The sequence below is a fragment of the Ceratina calcarata genome, unplaced genomic scaffold (assembly GCF_001652005.2).
Source record: "Ceratina calcarata isolate Rehan_Ccalc_2016 unplaced genomic scaffold, ASM165200v1 scaffold350.2, whole genome shotgun sequence".
Classification (NCBI taxonomy): domain Eukaryota; kingdom Metazoa; phylum Arthropoda; class Insecta; order Hymenoptera; family Apidae; genus Ceratina; species Ceratina calcarata.
In genome coordinates this window covers 626,833-654,305 of record NW_017157935.1, presented here as the reverse complement: position 1 = coordinate 654,305, position 27,473 = coordinate 626,833, and the positions used below count along the sequence as shown (strand labels likewise).

The window sequence follows — 27,473 nt, the reverse complement described above, 5'->3', positions numbered from 1 at the left end:
TAAAACAGTATAAACTCATATTTTGTCGCATTCTGTTTTGACCAGGACGGTCACGCTACCGTCTCGTTTAAAATAATCCTTATTTTAATCAAATAAATTGACTGCTGCTATCACAATAAAATTAAGTGTGGGTAATGAACGACCTTCACGACTCCGTATTACTTAGCTTCTACCGACATTAAAATAATACTATTTCTATATACTAACAGTAACATGTGCATAAAAGTTATAAATATTTTGTTAACTTCTTAATTATCAATCACAATACACGATTAGTCCCTACTTATCTACCCGTACAAATTGCTCTACATGGAAGATAGCAATTTTAATACTATAAAATATTTTAATCCTTCTAGTATTTCCTATGTAAACTCTTGCTGAAACGTTCTTCGTTTTAATCCCATGTTCTTTCCTCTTTTCATTAATCGATAGATACGATGTGTTACAGTTCGGATAAAAATATTCGTCTCGTACGAAAATGATCACAATGAAACGTACGATGGTAGTACAACTCACTACCGATATTATTTTCGAGTATATTTTATAAACTACGGCAATATCATATCAGAAAAAACGACTCGTTCTTATGAGAACAATGAATGGCATTAAATATACATATATCCCTGATATCACAAGGCCCTCCTTTGTGCAAAAATATTTTAAAGTAGTAGTAATACTTAATTTCTCGAATCTTACACGGTGCACGATAATCTTATAAATTATTTACATTACGTGTAAATATATGTCCAACATATAGACGATATACATTTACATCTCTTTATATCTCGTCCATCCTACTCACTATCTTTAATGTTTTTTCATTTTCTCTTTTTTGGAAAGTTTGGCACTTTTCTCGACAGTTTGCACAAAAGTAATAGGAATTTTTTGTATAGGATGCAATCGTTTTAGTATTATTCAGCTATCCTTCTGAAAATAGTATTTCTCTTTCCGTTAAAAACGTTTCCCGTCGGTGACCAAAAGTATCAGGCAACTACTCGCTAACAAAATAAGCACGTTATTAATCGAATGAACAACGCTCATGCTTTCATTCATTATTTATTTCTGAAAAGAATTCCTATTAATTTTGTAACATAATGTACATCTTGATATTTACAGATATGACTCGTCTACCAGCTGGATTCTAAGAAATTTAATCTCGCATAAGTAATACGTTGCACATCGAATAATAAATTTGTAATAAATTAAACTTTAATAATAATTATCTACAATAGTACCGTCGAACAAAAATACAACAGTTAATTACCTATTGTGTTACCGATGCAGCGAATAAATTTCTTATCACCAGCAGTTTGTATTCCGTATTCAAGGAAAGATTTCCTCCATAATCTTTTCTACCATTCAAATATACTCTACACGAATTAGATAAATACTTTTGATAGGTACTCTAACTTGCTGTCTCTTTCTAATCCCTCATCTTTAGCGTCTATACATACACGTACTAATATATCCAATAATCCGCCAAGTTTATACATGTAGTAATATGTATATATATTATAAATTGACTTTGTTATTTTTCATTCTCTCGCGTAGTCCGTATAATGTTAAGATCATTGGTACAAGTAAAAGAGGAAGTGCAAACGATCTCTCAATCGATGCCTATTGACAATACGCTTCTTACGAACGAGACGACTCATTAAAATATGAAAAATGATCACGGCCGTATCAAAAAGTATTTGTATAAGAGAGAACAATGCGCGTGTACGAAACGTAGAAGTAAAATCGAGAATCACGTTCCAAGTCCCCGCTTGCTTTTAGTTAGCTTTTCGGGTAGACCTTTCTCAAGTTAGATACTTTCCAAGGTATCTTTCTTGAGCGCAACATCATCAGCAATTGTTATCTGTTCAACGTCTCCATATTCTGGCTTTGAGGATTCTTGCTAACGGAGTTGTCCTCTTGTCCGCTCGGGCTCGGAAGCCTGCCTGGTTTTATCGACTTTAATTTCGTCGTCCCACCGTATCTGAAGTTTACGTCGCTGCAAGTGTCCAACGGATGTACCGTTCCCGTCAGATTCGTCACGTTATCATCGTTCGTGACCTCCAGCTTAGTAGTCGGCACTTTCTTTACAGATCCTAACTCGTACGCCGATTTGGACGACTTCAGCTTCATCTTCATGTTCAATGGTAACGAGACCGACTTTTCTATGTTCGGCGATTGTATCTTAAGATGGTTATCGTTCTGCGTTATTTGCTCGTTCGTCGGAGTCACCGGATCTCCGGTAATCTGTATGTCTATATTGACCGTCTTCGGATCGTTCTCATCATTTCTGGCAGGTATTTGTTCGTTCGCGTACTCGTTTCTGAGCGCGGCCAATTGCGCCCGTTGTTTTTGTATATGATTGTGCGAGTTAGAGAAGAACGACGAGACCCTTTCTAGTTTTGTGGCCAAGTTCGGTTGGCTGAGAGTGGATTTGAGAGGATATGGAGCATCCGCAACGTTATTGTTCTTTAACATAGTGTGAGATTCCCTGCCCGTGGAATTACTTTTGATCATTCCCATCTTATTGTTGTCTTCGATCACTTTCAGGGGATAAGATTTGATGCTCGTGCTCCTTCGTTTCTCGGCTAGACTCAGCTGGGCGATGATCCGACGGATCTCGCCGGGGAACTCGATGTCCGGACGCGTTTCGGATAGCTGTTGAATGAATGTACCCAACGTAGCGACAGTCACCTCTAGGCTACGATTTTGTGACTCGAGTTTCATCAGAGTCGATTGTTGCACGGATCTTGCTGTCTCCAATCGGTGCAAGTTGCTCATAGCAATTTCAAGTTGTTCGTTAAGTTGCTCTCTTTCTTGTGTCAACTGCTTGTTGTGCATTTTGTACTTCTCCAATGATTCGATTTGTGGTTTCACCGATATCATTTCCTCTTGTAATACTTGGTACTCTACTCTGTACTCGTTCAATTGTTTCGTAATCTCTTGATCCGGATAAAATACGCGTTTCATTACTCGATCCAGAATCTCTTTATCCACAGCCGGCACTCGAGTTTTTAAATACTCCATAATCTCTTCGAAACTGTCGCACATTAATAACTGATCCTGATGCTCCTCCAATAGCGCCATCGATACTCGGAAAAGTACCTCTGTACTTTCCAGGAAAAGTAGATCAAAAACTCTGGTTACGAAACCGAGCGGAAATTGACTGGCGAACAAGGTCAAGAGCCACGGAGCGGCGTACAACGTAGGCGAAACTTCATGTTTGTCAAAATGATTATACATCGAAGGTAGCCTGTCGTGCAACAGCCTGGATAATTGATACAGGTACAATTGTAAAGCCGCCATATCGGGAAGATACAATTTCCTTAGGCCTCTTCGAAACATCAAGTGCCGTAGGAGGAAAAACGCCTGATCCTCGGACATGTGAAGAAGCAGAACACCAGCAACGAAACTAAGACCCTGGCAATATCCGACTTCGTGATCCAAAAGCGAGTACGCTTTCAGCAAATTGAACAATGCTAACTGTCCTGGTCCTAGAGGTGAGCTGAAGTACGGATGATTCGGAAAAGTTCGTCCCAGGTCTATTAAAATCGCATGTTGCTGGGACGTGAGTTGTTTCAAAAGTAATTCATACGGTGTATTGTAATTAGGGAAGTCGTGTGTGTCTATGGGTGGTTGTTTCAAGCAAAATTGTTCAGCCAAAAATTGCCACACTTCTCCCCTTTTCCCTTTCGGTACACCTGCAGCGAGAAAAGTTATAATTAAATCTCAAGTTGCATTGTTTGTTCATAAGAAATATTTATAATTATTTTACCTTGTTTTATAGCGTGTAAAAGCATTTGATTATCACATTTCGTGGATACTCTTGATTCCTTGCTCACAAGAAGATCCCACACTTCCACTAATTCGCGCGCACAACTGCTGAGTTCGTCGTATTCTAATTTTATTCTCTTCACGGTCGCTTCTTCCTGACGTACTGGAATCGAATACATTTTTACGTCAATTGTTAAATGAAAATAAATATACCGGTCACCATCAATTTTTAGTAAGACTGTGTACAGTTCCGCTCACTAACAGTGACCAGTATAAACTGCGAATACGTATGATAACATACGAGAGATAACAGATTGCGAAACCATAGTGGGGATACATAGCATGAAATATGTGCTTATAATGATCTATTCATTCACAAAAGCGGAAATGAGAATTGCAAAATCGATAATTACCTCTAAGCCTTGCATTTTCTTTCTCCATTCTTATGAGGATTACCTGCTGATTAATTGCTTTCTTCCAAAGATCTCTTAATTCTTGTTTTGTCCTGCGTTTCGGAATTGCCTCAGGCGTTTTAATTCCAATTTCTTCGTTTTTATTTTCTTTGTCATGATCCTTATTAGGTGTTACAACACGGTTTAATATCGCCTGTCTCCACGAACCGTTATTCTGTACAGGACTATTCCCGTCCGCCTCGGTCGGCGACATTTTCGGAGAATTTCCTACTTTCAGAAATCTGATCGAGAAACATAATAAAAAAAACCGTAATGCAAAATGAAGTAGAAAGAATTATACGTTTTTCTTACGCTTTCGTCGAAAATTATACGTACATGTCCATCATAGAACTCTTTGGTCCAGTGCTCACAGTCAATTGCTGTTCAGGCGAGACTCTCAGAGACCTGGGTCTGCTCGCGTCCGGCGAAATATCCACTATGGACGATTGTCGCGAATTTTCAGGGCTTTGGCTACCGCTTTTTTGTATCACAGCGTTGAGGTGGTTCGCATCCTTGAGGTGAGCAAGCCCGAGGTCGTCCCGCGACCCCTTTCTCTTCATGAGATTATCGAAGCTATTAGTAAGCGATCGCTTCGCTTTCATGAATATCGCGCTTCCGACGCCCACGCTTAAGTACTGATTAAGAAATTCGCTCCTACAAAATGTATGATATTGAAAAATTTTCAAATCTTTTAGTTTCGATGAATATGAAAACGAAAATATCCAAAGAACAACCATACCTATTCTCAGCCGTGTCGTGGACGTGTCTAGCCTGTTTTGCTTCGCAGTGAGCGCGCAACAGCCTTATCAAAAATTGATTTTGCTCGCGTAGAGTTGTCCCCGTAGCTCCGGCGGCCTCCGCGCATTTGTACTTATTAACGACCATCTCCTGTTCTTCCTCTGGCAGCATTTCCATCCGCGCGAAAATTATATTTTGAGTCTTTCTGTCATTTTGTCCTGTAGGCGAACACGCGAACTCGTTATTTGCAATTTCGTTGCAGATTTAGATGGAACAGATAAACGAGATCGGTAAACTACCTTCGATTTCATGGCACAACTTGTTGTACCAATACATGGGGCAGTGTTCGCATGAAAACACGGAATACTGTTCCTTCCTTGGAACATCGCACGTTCCAACGAATGCTTGTGAAATCGCTGAAATGAAAGAAAACTCGAAGTAATCTTTACGAAATCATTAAATTCAGATTTTTACTTTTAAGTTGATTAGAAACAATGAAAAATACAAGGAAAACCTCTTACCAGCGACGAGATCGTCCGCAACCGATTCCGATTGGCACTTGAACACATATCCGGTAAAGCCCACATAATTCTCTTTGCAAATAAAACCAAAATGTTCCGGATGTTGGATACCCTGGATGCAACTCGCAACATCCTTAAGCTGCTTATGAAGCAGCACCTGCTTCCTGTCCGGGCTGATCAATCTCAGATCATGTCGGCCTACCTGAAATTCAATCTCAAATGAGTATACGCTTTTATTAGAGTAGTGTGTATGAAACGTCGTCTTCAAAGATAGCAATTTCATGCACTGTTAGCATTGCAAATAATTCCATTAATCTAGCTAGATTCTACGGATTGCGAATAAATGAAATAATTTCGAACCTGGAAGAGCATCGTGCGATTATGTTCATCGCCGCTACCCCTCGCTATGGAATCTCTCCTAGCGTTGAGCACGCTGCCCGTGGAGGAAGCCCGATTTCGCATAACTTCCGGCACTTGCATGGCGTAGTTATTATTATTATTCGCGGCATCACGATTCTCCCCGTCCTTCTCCGTAAGACTAGCGTTTTGCGGCTTTGGAAACGTTTCCACGGATCCGGTGAGCGTCGACGGCACGTCCAGCGGGTTAACCGGCGATATAATTGCGTTGCCAGAGACATTTTCGATACTCCCGGTCTCGCTGGTACTTGATTCCTAATGCAAACGGTTGGAATAATTTTCATATAAAAATTAACAAACGAGTTAATACAGAAATAAAGAGGAGCAGGATGGTTTACCGTGCTATTTCTCCTGTTATTGGAAGACGCTAGCGACTGACGCTGATACTCAGCGAGAAGATTACTCGTCGACGATTTCGACGACTTTTCAAGATTACGTACGCGAAACCTTAATAGCGCATCGTCGATGAACGACTCCGAAACTCTCGGATGCGTTACTGTGATTTTTCCCACGTAAAGCACCTGCGAGCAAACATCAGTTATAGATCTTCACTTCCGGAAATTACAATTAATTTTACTTGTACCAAAAATATCGAACTAAAGAGGAGATCGTATTTGTACTTACTTCAAAGAAATGGGAAGAGCTTGGAGATATGTCAGCACCGAGAGACATCAAGCTGGCCGCACTGCTCTGCGATTTCTGAGGCACATCCCTGCCTTCAAATCGGGACGGTGCCGAGTGTTCTTTCATGTCTCTCAGGTATTGCTGAATCTGGGGAACAGAAAGGAGTATAGAATCGCGGCGGATCCTCGTGACGCGAGGCATCGTATGTTATTACAGTAATTAGACTGCAAATTAATCCTCGTCACGCGACAAACAACAGACAGCAAATTGCGTTCTCAATCTTCGATCACGACTGCAGTCGTTGCACTCCGCGATAGTAAATTTATTATTTTCTAAAGATAGTCTTACTGATAATACAAGGTTGAAATATGCACCAGTAATGCACCCATTTACACGATTTACGTAGCTATGAGATACGTCATAGCACGTATATCATCGTAAATACATATCCGCGAAGAAAATTCAGCCCAGAAATAATCCAGGCCGTAGCATCTGAAGCACGGCCATTAATATACAAAACGTATTTCGCAAGGAAACGTACACCAAACGTGGCCGATGGCCGTGGACGAAAATAAATTTTGGGAGCGCTCGTCGACAGCGTGGTTCCCTCCTCTTTCCCTCGAGCATTTATCTTTCCTCTTTCATTTCCTAAATTGATTTCAAATCTCTCTGAATCACGCATACGGTTGCATAAAAAAAAAAATAGATTAAAAAAGATGTAGATAAAAGGAAGAATGAATTCTATTCGATTGATATGAAATTCGAGGAATAGGCGGAAAAAGGTGGGCAATCAATCATCGACATAAACGCTCCTGACGTTGCAGGCGACGATAAGACCAAACAATTTATTATGCAAACCTGCAGCTATATCCGACGAGACGTAATTAATAAACGACGGAGTTTTATGAAAAATAAAACGTTTATCAATTTAAAAAATATGACTTGTATAGAAATTTTTGTTTTAAAATTGTACACAACTGATATTTCATATATTTTATATATATTGAGTGAGTTCTTTATAATTTATACATATTCAATCTTTTTATGAATGCATTAAAATAATCTGGTGATTAACGAACCGGATGCAAGATGACGCGATCGATCGGGAAACAATTTATACATAAAAGAAGCGAGATAATGTTCGATGGATCGTTATCTTGACGACCGTGAGAGGTCTTCGATAGAGGATCTATAGTAGCCGAAGCGTGGTTGTGTTGCTGACACAGAAAGCATATCGGCGCAAACCAGCGGGGCTTCCTTCATCCAATTACAAGACGACTTTTCTTTTTATTATCTACGCGGCCCTTACTCTTTCTACAAAATATCTATATAAATACGTGTGTGCGACACTTGATCACACGTCTGGCAATAAATCTAAAAACAAGTAGATATAAATAGTAAAGCATGTGCTATAAAGCAATTGTGATTTAATGAATTCAACTTCTTCATATAATGAATCAAGCTTTTAAATATCTGGAATTAGTTTGTTAAACAAAACTGGAGAATGATTAATTGAAAAAGAAGCCACGAGAGCAATAATTTATATTCAGACAGGAACATAACTATTATTGCAGTAAATTATCATGTCTATCGAATTGTAAATCGCGATTTAGCTAAAGACAGCTCATTTCTTGCAGTATTTTTTACAGTGACAGTACTTTAGAACTCGGACGATTATACGCGACAAAAAAACATTTGCATTGAACACTATCAATAACAATTGATTTCTTATCATGAGACAAAAAACCCTGTATAACATTCTTCCCTGTGGCAGAGTTCAGAGTGACAAGTATAATGATCTTCATACAGCAATCAAGTAGCAGAGCAAAAAGAGTGACAAGTATAATGATCTTCATACAGCAATTTAAAGCAATCAATAAATCTTCATTGTAAAAGCAAATTAAAGTGACGAAAACCTGTAGATTAACAATATAATTTCTTATCTTATTTGTTATTTACTACATGTGTCATTGCACGATAGCGATCCGATATTCCTTTTTATCTTCTTTAATGGAATAGTAGATTGCAATCAATTGTCCTCCCGATAACCGAATGAAAATCTATTGGACGTACGTTTCAACTATAAATAATCGCGACTCGTTCCGCTTCAATTTCCAATTCCCACGTTCATTGTATTGGCTCTGTCTATTAATACTATCAGGAAGAATCGCGAAATTCATTCAAGGTTCCTTAGGCACATATCGTTAACAGATGTTCCTTCCTTGCATTTGTTGATACTCGCTCACTTACAATTGATCAATTCGCGGTGCACACAGTCGTAACAGCACGCGTGATCATCAGAAGCGAAGCACGGGGCCGCGTCGTGATGCCGCGCGATTGAATCCACGTGGAAAATTAGATTGAACGTCTTCGGTGGCCGACCCGCGATGAACCCTTTTCATCGGGTCGCGGTTAAACGGAGCGGAGGCACACCATCCGTCCATTTCGCAAAGCCTCTCGAACCAAGGACACTCCGGCTCGCATGATCGAAGATCGTGGGAAAAAGAGACGCTGCCGGAGAAATCGTTTCCGTCCCTCTTTCCGGTACTTCGCCTCTTCGCCAGCCAGGGATTAATGAGAGTCAAGTTCGTGTACGTGAATACACGTATCCGTGTGAAGGAGTCGACGGTGATATCCTTATTTTAACAATCGGGATTCTTCTCGACCGTCAATCTTTTTCAATACGTGTAAGGGTCTCGGGAATGAAACGGGGACGCAGAATTATTCTTTATTCGAGAACATAATTGCAGTTATTGTCGGCAGACGAGACGTACGCGATTGTTTTAACTTGGGAGACTCGACAATATGCTATGATGAAATTTAATTTGAAAATTCCAATGCGAGACGAATGGTGTCGCGACTCTATTGAACTTCTTAATCGTCTAATGATTATTTCTTGCGCGTGCGGCTATCCATCGTTGCAAGTGCACATTGTAGCTAGCTAGTCTCGAGAACGGGACGCGTGTTTCGCGGTTGTAATTCAAAGGACATGATGTACGTTCACGGAATTCGTAGAATAACTTTTTACATCCGTTCCTAAATAATGACGACTCCTTCTCTAATTGATAGCCACCGCATGGAGATTATGTAAATCCACCGTCAAGTATTCATTATTAATTGACGGATGAGTAGAAATTTAATGGAAACTATGTCAACCGTGATTAAAAACCTTTCATGAACGACAATAAATACAGATCTATTCATCTCTTTACGGAAGTGACAAGCCTCTTTTATAGAATTTTTATCGTGTAATTAGCAGGATTATGTAAAATCACATTTTACGCACGATGCAATAAAAAGCATGTAACATACTATCATGTTATTTTATGTTAAACATTAATCGCAGATAAAAATCGTAATAGATAGGTGCAGCTTAGAAGCGAAGATCAGATTGCAGACTTTTACAAGCAACCTGAAGCATTCGTGGTATCAATTTTAAAAGATATGATTCAGATACGAGTTTCTTTCATCATTTAAATATTGTGATATGTTTATGCACGTGCTATTTATATGTCAGAAATGATTACTGAAGTACAAACCAGGATAAATTATTATTTTCGGCAGTCGGAGCTAAGCGTTCCGTAACATTGAAACTACACAAGTGCGTTCATTTATGGAACTTCTGCGCGAAAAGGAACGAGAGCGTTTTCATGCGTGCCAGGTGTCGACCATAATTAAACCCTAATTGCCGTGGCTCGGTTTAATTTGATTTGACTTGCTAGGAGAAAAGGGAGAAGAAAGATCGCGTCGATGGCCATGCGAGTCGTAAGGTCTTTGATCCTGGTTGACACAGTTTCCCATTGAAATGCCGTAGAACGCGTCGCACGACATGTCTGTCTGGCCGGGTACGCTTTTTTTTACAGATTAAAATAAGCTTGTTCGACGACCAGGCGCCATAAACCAGCGTGCATAAATTTTCTTCCGTTCAGAGTTTCAAGTATATCGCGGACATTTTAATAGACATTCCATTCAATTCGCCCGCCGTCATAAATCATTCAAAGTCAATCCTTTACTCGATTCAACGATCAGACCTTAGATTACCAGCTATCGAAAAATCTGACCGATGTGGATTAAATCTGGAGTTGATTACTGTAGTTATTTTCTAAATCGATTGTTTTTGTTACAAGATACGCGCACGGCTCGAAACTAGTTTCTTCGCGTGTAAAAAAGGTGATCGTTAAAGCGTGATCTTATTAAGGCGATTATAGTGGTTGTGGTTTCTGAAGTAAAGTGACGATAACAAGGTGTAACAGTTTTCTGGCCAGCAGCAGGGGATCGCGTTACCCCGATCGACGCGACTGCTTGTTTCGAGCTTAATGTTAATTTGGTCACGTACACAGACATGTTACATTCTTTCGCTTTCTTCTTTTATTGCCGCTTTAGAGTACAGTCGTACGTGCAACAAGCGTCCCATGTCCCCTTGTACACTTTACGTTACACCACATCTCGAGGCTAGTTCTTGTTAGAGCCACGTCCAAAGGAAACAAGACAGCACGCGTATTTATCACCTATTATAATTTTCTTTCGCGAATTTATTGCATGTTTACTCATCTTTGCTGGCATCCAAAGTGTTAAGGCCTACCTAAAGTTACTATCACAGTGAAAACATTCCTATCTGTCTTTGTCTATCATTCATATACAATAGCAAAGATTACATAAACTTGTTTTGACAGAATAATTGGAATCAAACGATTATTACTGGTAAACAGTAATGTGCTGGTACAGTGACTGTAACGTCTGATAAATTAAGCAAGAGCCGATACAAGACGTAGGAAAAATTTGCGTGACAGGTGGCCCGTTAATATCCGAGTAATTAATTCACAGGTGACACAATCGGTTAAATGAAAGAAGAAAAACGAGTTAATGGCGGTAAAACAAGTTACCTAAAAATCGTAAGACTAGTAGTATTTAAGGATGTATTGGTTATACAGTCAATCCCAAAAGTTCATGTATCTTAGAAAAACGCATTTCCTATAATTAAAAAGAAATCAGACGTCGGAAGAATAATGCTAATAATAAATAGCTACGTGCTAAAAAGTATAGAAGGAAATATCCAATTAAGTATTGACGAAAAATCGAAAATTTTTTTTGTTGTTTATTATTAGCAATGTTCTGCCGACGTCTGATTTCTTTTTAAGAAATGCGTTTCTAAAGTGCATAAACTTTTGAGATTGACTGTATAGCTAATACATCCTTAAGATAGTACATATAAGCAAGGGTTCGTTTATTCATGGAAGTATCAGCAGCGACAAGCTGTCTGCATATAATTAGACTTGCGTTGGCTTACAATACATTTTCAGCCGAATTCATCTGCATTCTCTGACCAACTGCCATTGAAACAGCAAGTTGGCTACTCGACAAGTTACTCATATTCCGAAAATGATTAATACAAAAGCTCATATTTCTAATCCTCGCCTATCCACCATTTCCCTGGCACAAATTCCAAACGTCAAACGATTCTAAGAAGCCGTGAGCTTCGATTTTTGGTTTTATTTTTATGAAAATATTGAGCAAGCTCTCTGTCGTTCTTCTTCTAAGCTCGAGATGTTAATCAATGTCATCTTCCGCGGTCGTCATTGGAAATTCGAGGAAATGTCGGGAATCACGAGAACGGACGCCGATACGTGATCGAAATACCATAACTTTGGCACGGGTCTCACGGATACCGTCGAAATTCGTGAGGGAACTCGAAACACAGCGTATGTAGGTAATCGTTACCGTAGCCTCGCGTTTATTACGTGCATATGCGAAATTCTGGATTTTACCGGAATCGCACGCGTTGCAGTGACATCGGTCACATGTTTCCAATTAGCACGTTTCCAGCAACGCACTGCAACTTTTGTATAATTGACACCCGAAGATGCTTCTGCTGGACTTTTACAAGATACTCGTAGAATGTACGTCGAATACCACATGAAATGTATTGTCTTGAACCGTATGAAACATCGTTCGTTTCTGAATTTTACATCTTCCACAAAGAAATTATCGAAAAATTCTTTTGTATTTAATGTTCAGTTGTATCTGTTCAGGAATATTTGTTACATTTACAAAGGACGATATTTCATCTAATAAAAAGGTAAGATACGGAAAGTGTAGAAGCAATTCAGGTCGTCGTTATTAAAATGCACTTCTTATCGGATTTTATAAAGGTCTCGTTTTTATTAAGGGTCGTCATGAAAAATCTTACCGATGTAACGTGGGAACGTTGTTAATTCTGAAAGAGGAACAGACAATTGCTTGTGTCGCGTATCTGGAAACGTCGCGGTGAGCAGTCACGAAATAATTACGCGGTACTTGATTTAGACGCGATTTCGTAGTTTACGTAACTTTCACCGTCGCGTGCAAGGTGGAGGTGAAAACGCAACGGTATTCTTAGACCCGTAGTCGGCCCGTCGCATCGCGTCCAAGAAATAATCGCGATGGCCCAACGCAGCGGCGATTTTTTTCGCGTAATAAATGGTGACACGGTCAGTCAACGGATGCTGGCAACGGGAACAGGGATTCCTGGTCGCGCTGCCGTCGTTGTAAATTTAGCTTTACAGTGCTTTTGGTTCCACGAACTTTCTCGACGACCAGCAACCACGATGAACGGAAACGAGAAGAAAGGGAGACAAGTCTCCAGAGGCTAGAGAGCTTGTTAAGATGCGGATCAGTCGTGGAAGAAAAAAAACCGAGCGTATAATCTTTGTTAACCACGATAAGGATGAACAATGAACGTGGAAGTTGTAAAGAATAGCGGCGAGCATATTCGTGGCGAAATATCGATATTAACAGAACATCTTGTATCCGACGTCGTGCGATCGATCGGTTGAAACTTTAAAGTAGGAACAGGAAATACGGTCTCTTCCGGAATTAATTATTTTTACTTTCTGAGACGCTATTACATTTCGACAAGGTGATAAGTAAAATCCCGTTGTTCGACAGATCCTTTGTAATTTACTTAAAATTAAATGCCAACCCGTGAAACCCAATAAGCAGCATAATTCTCACGATACGCATCTCCCGCCGAGAATTAATAACTTATCTTCTTGAACAACAAAGCCTTTAGCCTTATAAGTTCATTACCTAACATCTGATGCACATTCCTTCCTAACTAATTTCACATCCAGAGAATGCCTAATAAAATGTTACGACCTTTACTCAATAGCAGCGAAATAACATTGTGTTACGTGCGGGGGTCAACCTGATCGATCTATCCGCGATCTCGCAACACGCGCACGCAAATAAGCGGTTGTAAAAAATAAGAAGAGAACGGAAAACCCGTTCGCATGGCCTCGAGATTAAAAATCGGGCTACCAATGGTTTCTCGATCTACTCACTGCAGGCTTTTTGCCAATAGCGCTTGCATCGCTGTAGGACACAACCTTCGTGTAAGGCCTGGAAGCGGACATCGGCACGGTAATCATTTTGCCGGCTTGTTCCCATTCGACGGCCGAAAGTGATCGTATGCGAGGGCGGTCCCACGGCGTTCAATCGTCCGTAGATACAGTCAGATAGCTTCCGGTGGCGAGAATTCTCTTAAAAAGCTTCCCACAATTTAAGAGATTGATGACAGCCTTTTACACGATTTCAGGTGATTCTTCTGTTAATCCGTCATCTATTAGCTATAGCACTGATTCGGTTATGATAGTTTGACAAATAAGACTGCGTGCGTCTCTGATTTATTTTTCAGCGAACCGTCTGTTTTCAAGGGTGACTATGACAATCGGATTGCCTCTTCTAAGATGTGCAGCTATTTAATTGAATTGTTCTTGAGAACCTTCGACAGTCTCACACGGCACTACGAAAACGCGGAAAATCAATCTTCTTCGATAGTTCGTTCTAGGTCAAAGTTCGTTACCAGTATCCGTTTGTTCGATAAAATTCGTTGATCACAATCTTGTCTAATTCACCATTAGTTCAACGGTTAATTTATTCAAAGGCAATCTTCGTATCCGTTTCGTTCTAAGTATTTCACGGATTCCACGGAGAGGAGCTTGCGTTGACGACCGTTAGGTCCCGAAGCGAACGTAGTACTGATCTAATCGTGGATTAGCCGAGTGCACGAACTTTTCTATACGTATAGCCCGGTTGAAACGAAGTTGTTTTCAAGTAGACGGAATCTCGCAGCTGCACCTTTACCAACAGACGAGCAAACATCGACTGACGGCGTGACGTACCTCCGCGCCTAAGGAGACGACGAATTGACCTCACCGTTGCCTGCCGCGCGATTCCGGGTAACGAACATTCTTACGCAGAAAAAGGACTACTGTTAAAAGGGTCAACACAATCGATCTCTGGACTTCCGTCACCAAACTTGCGTCAAGCCTAATGATATTATCTCTCCACTCCTTAGTAGCGTCTACTGCTGTTTGCCAGCTGATGACACCTTAATTTGAGAGACTTTCTGGGGTGGTTTATAGGGGTGACAACGGTAGTGCTTTGGGGTAACGATCGAGCTCTCGGCAGTGTCAATAACTAATTCATACTTTTATTATTGTTCCAAGTCTTAAAACGATGTTACAAGAAGAATATATCTTAACAAGTATCCGGAATAGCGTATTTTCGTCTTGCGTTAGATTCGTTTCGCCTTAGATTCAATTGCGCGATGCACTTATGTAACGTTAAATCAATGGACATGATCGAAGGTTACCCGCGTATATTTCTATTTTCTCCGTGACGAACGGCAGCTGCTAGTCAATCAAGCGTGAACGGCGTTCAATAATTCATTAGTGGCGCGAAAACAATATTATAAACTTGTGAAACGGAGGATGTAACTGCGGCAGGTTAAGTATAAGGCAGTATAATTATAACGGTTACTTATTATCGAGACTTTCATTCAGGAAATGATCACCAAATAAATAAGCTTGGGAATCTTGGTTGAATGAATACGGTCCGCTTTGCACACAATGCATTTCTACTTCTGATTTCACCGTGATAAACGCACGTGTCTCTCCTTTTTGACTCGCTACAATGTACAATTAATTTCAGTTAAAATCAATTACGGATAAATTGCGGAGATGCTTCGCGTGTTTACCACCAAAGATCTAGCTCATGAAGATTTATGTTATTCAACTATTTATTGCATAATAAAAGTCGCCTCTCGACGAGATCTTGCCGCAGCCAGTCTAAATGAAGGAATAAAGAATAAGGCTAGGTAGGATTGGAAAGTGCGTCTAATTTAATATCATAAACATAACGATAAGTCGCGAGTAATAAAAAATTATTATAGCCAACGCTGACTGCGAAACGTGACAATTTCGTGGCACGTGAAACGTTCCTCGTGATGACCGTGATAAGAGAATGTAAATTAAACGTGAACGTGCTACCTTCGAAATTGTCTGCCGTTCCGATTTTTGAATCGCTTAATTTAGGAGTAACAATGCCAAAGCGTATCACCTATTCGTGAACCCTGCGATTTGCAAGTCAAACGAGACCCGTTCGATCGGATAAGAGAGCTTTTAAGGCGGTCATCTTGGAAATTTTGATCAATTCTTGCGTGCGGTTTTAAACGACACGTGCGTAGTCGTTCGCAGTTGGAAAAGAAGTGACGCCACATTTTGCTACACCTCGTTTACGTAAACAACAAAATTTAAATGCGATAAAATTGTTTGTTGATCGGTCGAACGTGCCAAGAAAGTGAAAAGCCTTCCCAAACAACGAAGGTTGTTCGAAACACGTGTTGCTCCCTCGAGGTCTTTCTTTATCGTTAGTAAACTGCGGACTCTATGCATTTATAAAATAATTAGTTGTGCAAAATATAAAAACTTTAGCTGTGATGCAGAAAAATATATAAAACATTAAAAGTGACTGCATATTGCAGTTTGAATGATGAATGAGATTCTAATTTAAATGCGTTATTAATTAAACTGGCTATTCTAAATGTTTTATTTTGCATAAAAATCCGCAGTCTAATCGTTAAGTCGTTGATGAAAGAGTAATTTATCTGGACGTTAGACTTGAAGACTGTTAAGTACGAATGATTGGAACTACAAAAAACTGATCCCTAGCAGTGAAAATTGGCAAGAACATCATTCCTAACCGATCAACACATATCTTATATTTTTAGACATGTTGATCCGTCAGTGTTTGCTCTCCAAGCTAATTCAGTAGCTTATACATATTTTATTGCCGTATGGAAAGGAATATGGCAAATGTTTACCGTTGTAAACCTTGTGCACGGATTTTGCAATCGCCCATAACGATTAAAAAGTGTAAATTGAGAACAAATAAATTTCCTCAATTCAGCGTGCAAGGAGGAAACAATTATCATCGCTTCAGTATAATTAAACCTGTTGCACTCATTAATTGCAACGTTCTTTTTTTTACGTAATCCAGCGATTAACAAAACTCACTAATTTTCACTTCTTTCGCAATAGAATGCACTGGAGTATTCCCTTGCAACTTTCAAAGTTCTAATAGTTACAGACTTCCGGTAGTCAAACTGCTTTTCGGTTGGATTCTATTGAAGGCATGTTGTAAGAGATCGTTCAGAACGAGTCCTCTTTGAAGAATTCTGAAAAGAGTCACTCGGGGAAGAAGACAGATGCAAGGTGTTACATAGTAAATTTGCTACGACAACGAGTTTTGGAAAAAAATACAGGCGCTAAGCAACCTGTTTACCGCGACGAGTTTTAATTATGTACGCATGACCAACGGATATCGTAAATTGCTACCAAGAAATTGGTACGTGCTTTTTAAATATTTTCTTCTCTTGAATGTTCGTTAAACTCGTATTAGCGCGTGAAACGAGCTTAGGAATTAATAAACCTGTTAAACTTAAAAGACACGGAGAAATTAACATAAATATTACATTAGATTCGACGTATTAATACTAGAATTTCCTATTCCTCTCTCGTAGTTAAACAGATTTGAAGAATTGAGGAAAAGTAAAAATACTCTATTTTAACAAGATAAGATAACGTTCTCAATCTTTCCTAATTCCTCACTAATGATAAGCCGGGAATATTATTACAAACAGGTATTAATGTTAGGTTACTGAATTTCTCTTTTTTCCTTTCGTTTGCATAACGAATTTATTGGTAATCGTGAAATACAAAAAGGTAAGACAATCTTCAGCAAAGCTTATCTTCAATTGGAAAGTTTTCTGGTATGCACCGGGACATGTAGACGCGTTTTAAAAAGTTCACGTGTTCCACTTCGTGTTTTATCCAATCGAGGTGTTATGAAAAATAGTAAATCGATCGCGGAGAGGAACCGGTTTGGCGTCGTTGCGTCATTGAACGATCAAGTATTTGTGTCGTTCGATGTAACAACGATTTTCATTCCGGATAATCGCGACTGTAATTATGGCGCGTACCGATGCACTTGCGGCGATCTCAAGGCCTTAACCCCGCCACTACACGTATAGAACAGAACGTATGCCGCGGACGTATTTCACGGCCAATGGAGGGGTGCTCGTTAAACGGTAATTTAACGGATCACGTAAGACTCGAGAGTCACCAATCGCTTCCCAATTAACCCTTTCTTTGCTCAACACAGCGACACGGCAATGTATGAATAACAGTAAATTGACTTGTATCACTTCAAACTCTCTGAATTATCCGTCGTTTAATCACACTGTCAAAGGGTTGCGAAGAGGCTACGGTAGCGAATCATGTGCATACGTCATCGTACATAAAATAGGTAATCAGGAACATAGTTGATAAGCATTTAATTAATGAATGAATACCCTGTTTAGATATGATACCTCGAGCTTTATTGCATTCTCAGATTAATAAATTTGAGCCGTGTAAAGACATTACTTATGACTAATACAAATGCTTCGAATGAAATAAGAAGCGAGATAAGTATAGCTATAGGTAAGTAGATACCAGTCCCTACAACGTTTACCAATATGGTGTAGAACAGTTTAGTTGGTGTAACCGCAGTAACAGTAGCCGGAGCTACTCTCTGCCGTTGGAATGCAATAAGAACATGTGCCCGTGCCAATGAACCATGGAAGGTCCTTTCGTTTCGTTTTCCTATTGTGATTGCGCAATCGTGATAATTGCATCCGTTTAGAATTTCGTTTCAACGCAACCTCGTTATCTTCATTCAACTTCTCAAATGTATTTGTTAATAATACATTTTACAGTGACGTCTCCACGACTATTTTAAGCCAGAAAATATAGCAGATCTACAATACAGGCAGCATAGAATCAGTACTGATTAAAGACTTCTGCGAATCATCTATTTTTCTTCCAGCTATTCGAGTCAAAGTGAGTACAACGTTCTACCTATCTATACACGTATATTATTAGTTTCCTTTCTGATCTTCGTTCCTGGAAAGTTCTTTCATTTATATCGCACTTTTATAAAATAGAATTATTTCATACGAAGTGAAATATTATAGTTAAATCAACTCGTAGCTCATTCTTCAGGGCCTTGGGTGGATATAATTTAGTTACTAACGAAGCATGACTGTTTTAAGCCAATTTTTACGTTATCTAACATCCTATGCCAAATGAGGGTCAAGTTCTGCAGACAATCTCCTTAGTAAAAGCTACTCTTTCTTATTTTTATAAAAAGAAACTGAAGTGATTAACAACTAAAAAAAAAGCAAAGCAGGGATGACCGATAATCAATTTCAGATAACACGAAATTAACGAGCGAAACGTGATTAAATCAGGGTGGTATCATCATAGCCAACGACGCTTTGTACTCCCAAGATTGGGTCAAGGACAGTACTCAAACTGCTCCATAATCTCGACGGTCCTTGTAACGAACCACGAAGATAAATAATGCAACATGCTTAAAAATGAAATACCTCCAGTCTACAGATAAAAGACCCCGATAACAGTTCTCGGTCATTTACATGAGTTTTAATAATATCGATTTTCGTTCTTCGAACACAAAATCGTCGATTCACTGCGGTTGACGTAGTGTTCTTTAATTTAACTTATCACGAAGATTTAAGATGCGCGATTATGTGTGAAACTAGTAATTATCAACTCGTTACGCGAACAACTTAATTGCCGGTTGAAACATGGGCTAAGAAAAGAATCGCGTTAACGAATGCAGATATAATGAGAAAATATAATCAATTTTTGTGCAATAATATAATTACTTAGAATATATTTTTCATTAAATTTCGTAGCAATTTGCCATAGTGCTGAATTGATTTTTCCACTGTGTTGCCAAAGAAAATAGGTTCTTAAACATATTTTATACGAAGAATAAAAAGAAGGAAAATACGTTTTCTGGTTTTGTCTTAGTGGGCCGACCCTCGTAGTCTAATTAACCCCCTTCCGTCAACTTTGTTTGCGCACGTATGCGTTTTATAACTTTTTTTCTTTTGCAACGAGGCGTGACGGGAATTTACATTTCTCACGGTGAACCTCCTGACGCATTCTTCGCGCTGCTCATTGTAAGTGCTTTTACAATCTCTGTTTAATTTCATTACTTCTAGGTCGAATTCGGTTCGTTCCCATTGTTTTCACCGAGGCTGATTATCGCAGTGTTTTCTACCGCGGCTCTGTTTCTACGTTATTAACCCTCTTGCCACGTTCTCGTTTGAAGCCGACCAAGTACCGTCGAGTGTCGTCTTCTAATGGCGTGCACTCGACCACCGACAATCTTAACACGTAAGTAGACGAGGAATAAGGAAAAAAAAAATAAAGAAGCGTGTTTCTATGCAGAGGTACTGGTTGTCCACTATGTTTACTATGTGTCAGGTTTCTTATCGGGCAGCCGTTAATTTCCCTTAATCCCGTCGCTCGTTCGACCCGTTGATAACCAGCGTGTTTAATTCATAATTTACTTTATCTCGTGAAGTTTCTACCTCGATTACGTTGTCAGTTTCCTATTATCCTCAACAATTTGAAAGTGGTTCACTACATAAACAGAGAAAATAAATAATAGTTTTTTATTGAGATCCGTTTAAACACGTCACAGTCAAGTGCACGAGTACTCGGAGGAAATTCAAAGTCGATTTTCTCGAGAACGAAGCCTTCAACCAATAAAATTTATTCCATATTTTCGACTGATTTTCTTATGCACAATCACCCCTTCGACGGTTCTACCATTAATACAAGGACACCCTGTATAATTCAAATTATAACTGACAGAAAGGAAATGACTGTATTTCTTAAAAAATTAGCTTTGTATTTGAAACATGACAAATTCGAATCGCGCGAAGCAGATAACGAAACGACACGTAATGGATAATTTTAACTGCCTCCTCTTCTTATTAAGCGGGGTACTATACATGCGTCGCACAGAGTGCGGTAAGGGCCAAAAGTCAACTTGTACAATTGGACATGCGGTATCGTACACTTCCAAGAAACGTCCTTCGAGTTATGGAACAACCGTCAACCCATCGCACCGTTTCGAATCGAGCATCGCCGCGTTTCCTTTCGCGCAAACCTACTGCAAATTTGCATAACTTGACTCGGTTGAAAAATATCATACAATAAAACTGATTTATTAATACATATGAAACGTTATTTTCTTCGACAATTGCTCAAGTATAGTTCCGGTATCATGTCATATATTTGATTCAAATTAAAACAATTATCGTTAACGATTAAATTATTTCATTTTCCCAAGTCTATTAGTGGATTTCCCCCAAGTGGATTATAAATACGATTGAAGATTCATAAGAAGCTACGAAGTTCATAATCTCATGATTTAATTAATATTCTAAAGATAGAATCTGATCTTCAGAAGATTTTCTAAGGAACAGAATTATGTTTCTGTAATCTGTAGGTAATCTGGTGTTCTACTATTCGTTTAAAGCATACAGACAATTCACCTTAAACGTACAAATCAATTGGCACCATTTCAACCAGTGGAGTAAATATTGTTCGATTGTCGATCAGGTCTTTCGGCAACGAAACGCATCCCCGGTAAAAAATAGAATCACGTACACAGACGTACGTGTCGTAAAGAGACGTGAGTGCATCGTGCGAGTTACGTAACAGATGCACGTGTACACCGAATGTCATTATACGGGGGAAACGATCGAAATTCCGGTGCATCGCGCGTGCACCCATTTTGGCACCCGACGGATGCCTTGAGTATAATGTACGATTTTTGGAATAACTCAAAAAGCTCGTTAGAGCAGAAATGATTCATGCGATTCCTCTAGTAATAAATGACGGGAAATCATAACAGCGTAAAATAGAATTCTGGAAGGATTGTGTTAATGATGTTTATTATTGATATTATTTAGATTTTAGGATTCGGTCTTTTCGGACTTTCATGATTAAAATCTAATCAATGATCTGAATAATGTAATGAACAATTTTAACTAATCTCGGAAAAGCGTGTGCATAAATAGTGAACAATGTGATGATTTCGAGAACAGAATAATTGTTTATACTCTAGTATTTCTGACTAGTGACGCACGTTACCTAAAACGTTCCAATTTTGTACTTATGACATAAGTTTTCCGAAGAGGAACACTTATAGTAGTATCTCAAGCAGAATTGTTTCAACGAAACGAGTAATTTACAGGGAAATATTAAAAGCAATTTATGTGATTAATTCCAAATGTTGTTTCATAGAATTTCATTATTTCGCCTGGATTATCGCTGGAAAACCGGCTTTACCCTTTCACGAGATTAGCGTCAAATATTTTCTCTAGCAACCAAATTGCTCTTTTAGAATATATGCGTTGAATGTCGCAACTAATTTCATCGTATTTTCGTTGGAATTAATACCGGCGTGCTCGCGAGGGCCGCTTTTATAAAATAATTTTTTTGCTAAGGGTACACAAGCCTCTCGAGCGGCGCGATTTATCGTCGTGCGCTTGCATATTACTCCAGCCGACGCGTAACTTATTGCGATTAAAATATGTCACGCGAGATTACAAGCTTCTACATAGCCGCTTCCTCACTATACGATTTTCCAGAAAATGTGTATTATCATCTTGTCACCTCGACTTTGGCTCCATTAAGACATAACTGTAGCCCTGAATGTTTAGCTTCGTTGCCCATATAATATTATAATAATGCATATGAAATTCATTCCCGGTATCAAATAATTTCTCAGTTCTACACATTCCTAAATGATTAAATATTTTCCTTACCTCCAATGTGTTAAGCATTATAAATACAATTAAGGATTCACTGTCAAGAAGAAGAAGAAGAAGCAATAATGATTCAGTAAAATATAATTGAGTAACAGTCATAAAAATTGTGTACTATGGTAAATTATACTTTGTCCGTCTCATCCATTGAGCATAAATGATCTCCTCTTAGGAAATTGTAATTCGAGAAAAAGAAAGCGACGTTTCATATGCACCAATCTAAAGTAAAGTATCAGAGTTTTTTCCGGTCTATAAAGGAACAACGTGGCTACACTTCAGGATGTCTCGTGCAAACGTTTAAAAAGAAGATAATTGTCGATATGAATGTTGACTTATCTGCCTAATCATGGTAATAAGCCAGAGTGACGTAATTCCAGGCAGTTTACTTTGTTATCAGCTAATTGATATTGGTCATTTTTTTTAATGCAAAGTAGATGTTGTTCAAAAATATTATTGACACTCATAATTGATGGTAGTATAGCTTTAAATAGATTAAAGCGTAATATAACGAAGATGTTTTATAGAATCGAGTACAAGAACGTTAAAAGAAACTTGCAGCGATCACGTAACTACTTTGCCATGCATCACCGTACCCTAAGCGTTAAACGCAATTTATTTACTTTGGTAAAGACTTTAATAACTTCGCACAACCCACACGATGTTCCAATTTCGTCACAGAATTGTGTTTTCCAAAGCTATATCGATCCGTGTCGGGCAATTGGATAATGTTCATCGATCTTCGAATTTATTCGCGTTGCGGTTCTCAACTTCGGCTAATATAAAAGTTAGTGATTGGTGATATCAACCTGCGAACGCAATTTTTTCAAGCTTACGAATTCGAGTCACGATTAAAAATCAAGAACAGGTTTTAACTATAATTTTTGCATACCACGTGTTTACTATCGAATCTTATATTCTACTCTTTATTTAAAGACCGCGATTTCTCTCGGGCTGAAATTAATCTCCTCGGCTGATTCGATCTAGATCCCGTAGGCTCGTTCAGGCATAAATCCGCGGGGCTTAGTAAGAAATTCATGGTCAACCAGGAGTGTCCCACTTTCCGACAATGTTCGCAACGCGCACAGTCGACGTCTTATCTACAGAGAGAGAGTGTGGGCGTGCAGGCATAATGCCGAACATTCCTCGCGAGTGCAACGACGCGGTTCGTTGAACAAAGATGCAAATTCGAAGATCGTAACACATAACAAGCCGGGCAAATCTTAACAGCCGGTTAAATGAGATGAGCGATACAGAAGGTAAGCTTGCTTGACCTAGTCAACTGTACAATTTTTAATCAAGCCTTCGTTTGCAAACGCTTATCAATTGTTATCTACAAGATAACCGGCGGAGAGACTGCGAATTCTTATACCAAAAAATGAGTAACCAGTAAGTGTATATCTGCCTATCATTAGTTTTTCTTATTTTCGGTTTTCCGTTTCGTTTATTGACAAAAGGATAGATTCATGTATTCGATGGTCGCAACCGATCGATATTTTTAGCCATTACGCGAGGTCGTGTCCCTGACTATGTCAATACATTTTAAACAGCGTTACTACTTTTGTTAACGAGAACAAATACGTTTCTATCAGGTCTAGTAATAATTAATGTAATTTTCCAATACATAAACGCACACTAAAAAACGACACTAATTATTACTAGACCTAATACTAATTGTCAGGCAAGGAGCGTGTTCCACCTCGAAAATTATATAGACATATCAATCTCTTATCCGTGCGATCGCGTAGGCACGAACACGGTACGATCAACTCCCACGCATAAATTGGTCTGCGTACTTGTTATTGGAACAAATAACAGTACGATTATGTTTGCTTCGTTTCTGTATTATATTTCCCTCGACCTCTGTTTCATTATTTTACCGACGCTGGTGTATGCCTAGTAAACAGTAAGCCGAGCAACGTCTCCTCGTAATTGCGTTTAATTTGGCCCGTTAAGAGTAGCAACGAAACTTTAATCGGCGAATGCTTGTTTATTCAGTTAACGTACTTTCAACACACTTCCAAAGATGAATCGAGATGATTCATCCAGAAGAGTATTTAGGAGTGCGAAATCGTTTCTCGCCAAATTCCTCTAAATATAACATTCCCGACGCTTTAATTGTTAAATGTCAACGCGTTCCAACCGATTTCTGGTTAATTCTGTCTGACATGACTCGCGCAAAAAATTGCATATCGCCTGAGTCATGCAAAAAATTGCAACTCTTCGCATGGCTTGCCTAACTCACCGGGATAATAGCTGACGTTCCCAGAGGTTGGACCGAACAGTCTGTTTCCGCGGGACTTTCACGTGGACTCTGGATGCACTTAACAGGGACGACACGAACACAGCCACCAGATCACGACCCGATAACTTCGCGAGGTCCGCGAACGGCTCCGGTGCCATTCGTGCGACGGGAGCTAATGGTTGCGAGACGATACTCGTAACGATCGTTAAGGACAAACTTAATAATAGTAGCCGGATATTTTACTATAGATCGCGACTCGTCCGATTGGTCGGACCTAAGACGAATTCATGACTGGCAGCCACTTTCTGCATATATCGCGAGCATCGAGCCAAAATCGTCAAGCGAAGACGCTCACGAAACCCACGCTGATATAGGTAACATCGCGGGGGAGCGGTCACGCACACGCGTGCTATACAGTCATTTACAAAAGTACATGTGTCCAACGCAATAGGACGTCTAATATTTATTGTTTCCTAACTCGAAATTCCGAGAAAGCTACGATAGTTTACTATTATCCAGAAATAATTGCAACTTGAATGATTTTTATGGAAAATAACACTTTAGTAATATCAATTTAAAAAATGAAATGCAAAAGAGAATATTCTTTATTTTTTAAACGTCATGATGTGCATTTCTTACTTGATTAACTTAACTTGTTATTGCATATTTTTTTATAAATTAGATGCATTCTTTACGGTTTCTCATACAAATAAATAAAATTCAGACATTAAACCTGACATTTCTGTAACAAATAGCTTAAACTGCGAAGGTAGATAAAAGAATATGTTTTGAAAAATTGTGATTCGATCACGAAAACATGAAGATAAAAATAATTACAAACTGCTTAATGACAGTATACGTGTTTATGCGAATGAGTAGGCGTATGCACTGGAGAATTACAATCCGCATGGAACTGCACTTTTTTGTAAATTAATTGCTGCATAATTAAGATTATGCTATTTTCCTAATCGTTCATTATTATGAATTTATTCAATTGATATAATAACTTGAATAACCTAGACTGATCGGGCTAAGTGATTACGATGTTTGTATAGAGATAAGGATAAATTGAGAAACTTGGAAGAGTTACTCAACATGTTGACTTATGATAATTGAACAAATTTTTGCAAATTTAGTATTTTTTACAATGCTGTAACATAATTTAGTGCGATCGAAGTATTATGACACGAGAGGTCATCGAACTCGACGCATCGCTTTCCACTTGTCTGTTACTTAATCGAACGTTAGAAAATAAGGTCTCTGCAAATTATTTTTACGACATCTCGTAGTACTTTCGCATTTTAATTGCTATAGCTTGTGCCTCTAAAATAAAATAAATTAGTTTTATTGTAGACTCCATTTATGAAACATTTCACAGCATATTGAGTGAAAGTGGCGTTTTTTCTTGCGAACCTAAATTACAGATTTCGACAACTGTAAACAGTTTCGTAACAATATATTGACATTGAAAGAAAACTGTACGTATAACAAACCGCTACCTTTTGCTACCTAATAACATATCGCATATCAAGTCAAGTTTCAAGGTTTTATCTTTCATGAGTGAAAGATATTGTTTTCTTTGCTGACAAAACGTAACGTAACAGAACAATACATTTCTGAGAAAGAATTTTGTGAACACCAGGAAATACGATCGAACTGTACGGGTGCTAGAAAACATCGCGTTAAGTAACACTAATTGCACACGTAATTTATTGCTCGAGCAAACTCGAGGAAGTCGCACTAGCAGTAAAAAAGATTGCCTATTCTTTTTCTCAACGTCTCCTTGGACGCAGAGAAAAATACAGTCATAAAGAGTTAAGGACATAACCTTTGAAATCTTTTATCTTTTCCATGAGTAAAAACGGAACGAGACATGAGGTCCATTTGGTCACAGGATTATATGTATGAGAGTCGCGAACGTTGCAGGAGTTTCCCTTTTGTTTACATAACAGAATAATGTTATGCATGGCATAACTTCACCACAGATGTAACGTGCACAAATACTAACTTGCGAAACTTTTCGACTAAACCCGTTCAGCATCATAAGTTTTCTGATATAAAATCGAAACATAACTATCTAATGTGTCATATATGTGATTTGTTATTTACATGCACAAGTGGCATATCTTTAAAATTTTATCTTCATTGCTCATCAGTGTACATTATGCTAAAATCTGTATCAAATTTTATTCTTGTAGATTAAGTCGTAAATGACTGTTTTCAGATCACATAAAAGCTCGATTGTAGATTGTCGGATAAGGCAACACTTTCTAGCGAAATTGTCAGTAACGAAACAATGCATATTGATGCAATATATTCAGGATTTTCATAGCTCGCATCACAGGACCTAACCTAAATATCGGTTTGTACTTTTGGTATTCACTCACCCCTTCGCGGTTTGGCGCCAGGATAATTCACCAGTTACCCAGACGGGTGCCGCTCGTTCAACGTTTCGGCCGAAAATGTCCTCGTATCTAACGTTCACCGATCCATTCCTTGCACGACATCCTTGCTCCAGCCGCGCGATCGTTAATACGTCGAATAAACACGCGGTAATTCGTTCCTGTCGAATTGCGCGTCCGCGATCGACTCGTATTCGAAGCAACAACACACATCACAAACGCGGAACTTGTATTCAACCGCGAGAGCGACGACGTTCACTGACGTTTACTGATCGACACCGGTGTCACGAATGCGAC

The 27,473-nt window shown here is 38.9% G+C and overlaps 1 protein-coding gene across 4 annotated transcripts; it reads right to left on the bottom strand.

The window, feature by feature from the left end:
* Positions 1–420: 420 nt before the first annotated feature.
* On the bottom strand, positions 421–27,473 carry plx (PTB_TBC1D1_like and TBC domain-containing protein plx). 4 transcript variants are annotated; one of them, XM_026813828.1, is made up of 12 exons: positions 14,361–14,671; positions 13,840–14,037; positions 6,521–6,667; positions 6,235–6,417; positions 5,840–6,151; positions 5,480–5,681; positions 5,258–5,374; positions 4,960–5,176; positions 4,557–4,874; positions 4,182–4,462; positions 3,770–3,931; positions 421–3,695 (listed from the first exon to the last, which is right to left on the bottom strand). In XM_026813828.1, the coding sequence occupies exons 2-12, from the start codon at positions 13,924–13,926 to the stop codon at positions 1,855–1,857; spliced, it is 3,867 nt and encodes a 1,288-aa protein (XP_026669629.1). In that variant the 5' UTR covers positions 13,927–14,037; positions 14,361–14,671; the 3' UTR covers positions 421–1,854. The 4 variants fall into 4 exon arrangements, with proteins under 4 accessions (XP_026669629.1, XP_017880644.1, XP_017880645.1 ...); XM_018025155.2 differs by lacking the exons at positions 13,840–14,037; positions 14,361–14,671 and adding an exon at positions 27,162–27,473; XM_018025156.2 differs by lacking the exons at positions 13,840–14,037; positions 14,361–14,671 and adding an exon at positions 24,775–24,959.

What these genes read in the sequence shown, in the direction of transcription:
- plx (XM_018025153.2), bottom strand. Translation starts at nt 13,926, where the DNA reads ATGATTACCGTGCCGATGTCCGCTTCCAGGCCTTACACGAAGGTTGTG. An exon ending in ATCGCACGATGCTCTTCCAG is followed by an intron (nt 5,682 to 5,839) that starts GTTCGAAATTAT and finishes ATTGAATTTCAG; the next exon opens with GTAGGCCGACATGATCTGAG. An exon ending in GTTGTGCCATGAAATCGAAG is followed by an intron (nt 5,177 to 5,257) that starts GTAGTTTACCGA and finishes GTTCGCCTACAG; the next exon opens with GACAAAATGACAGAAAGACT.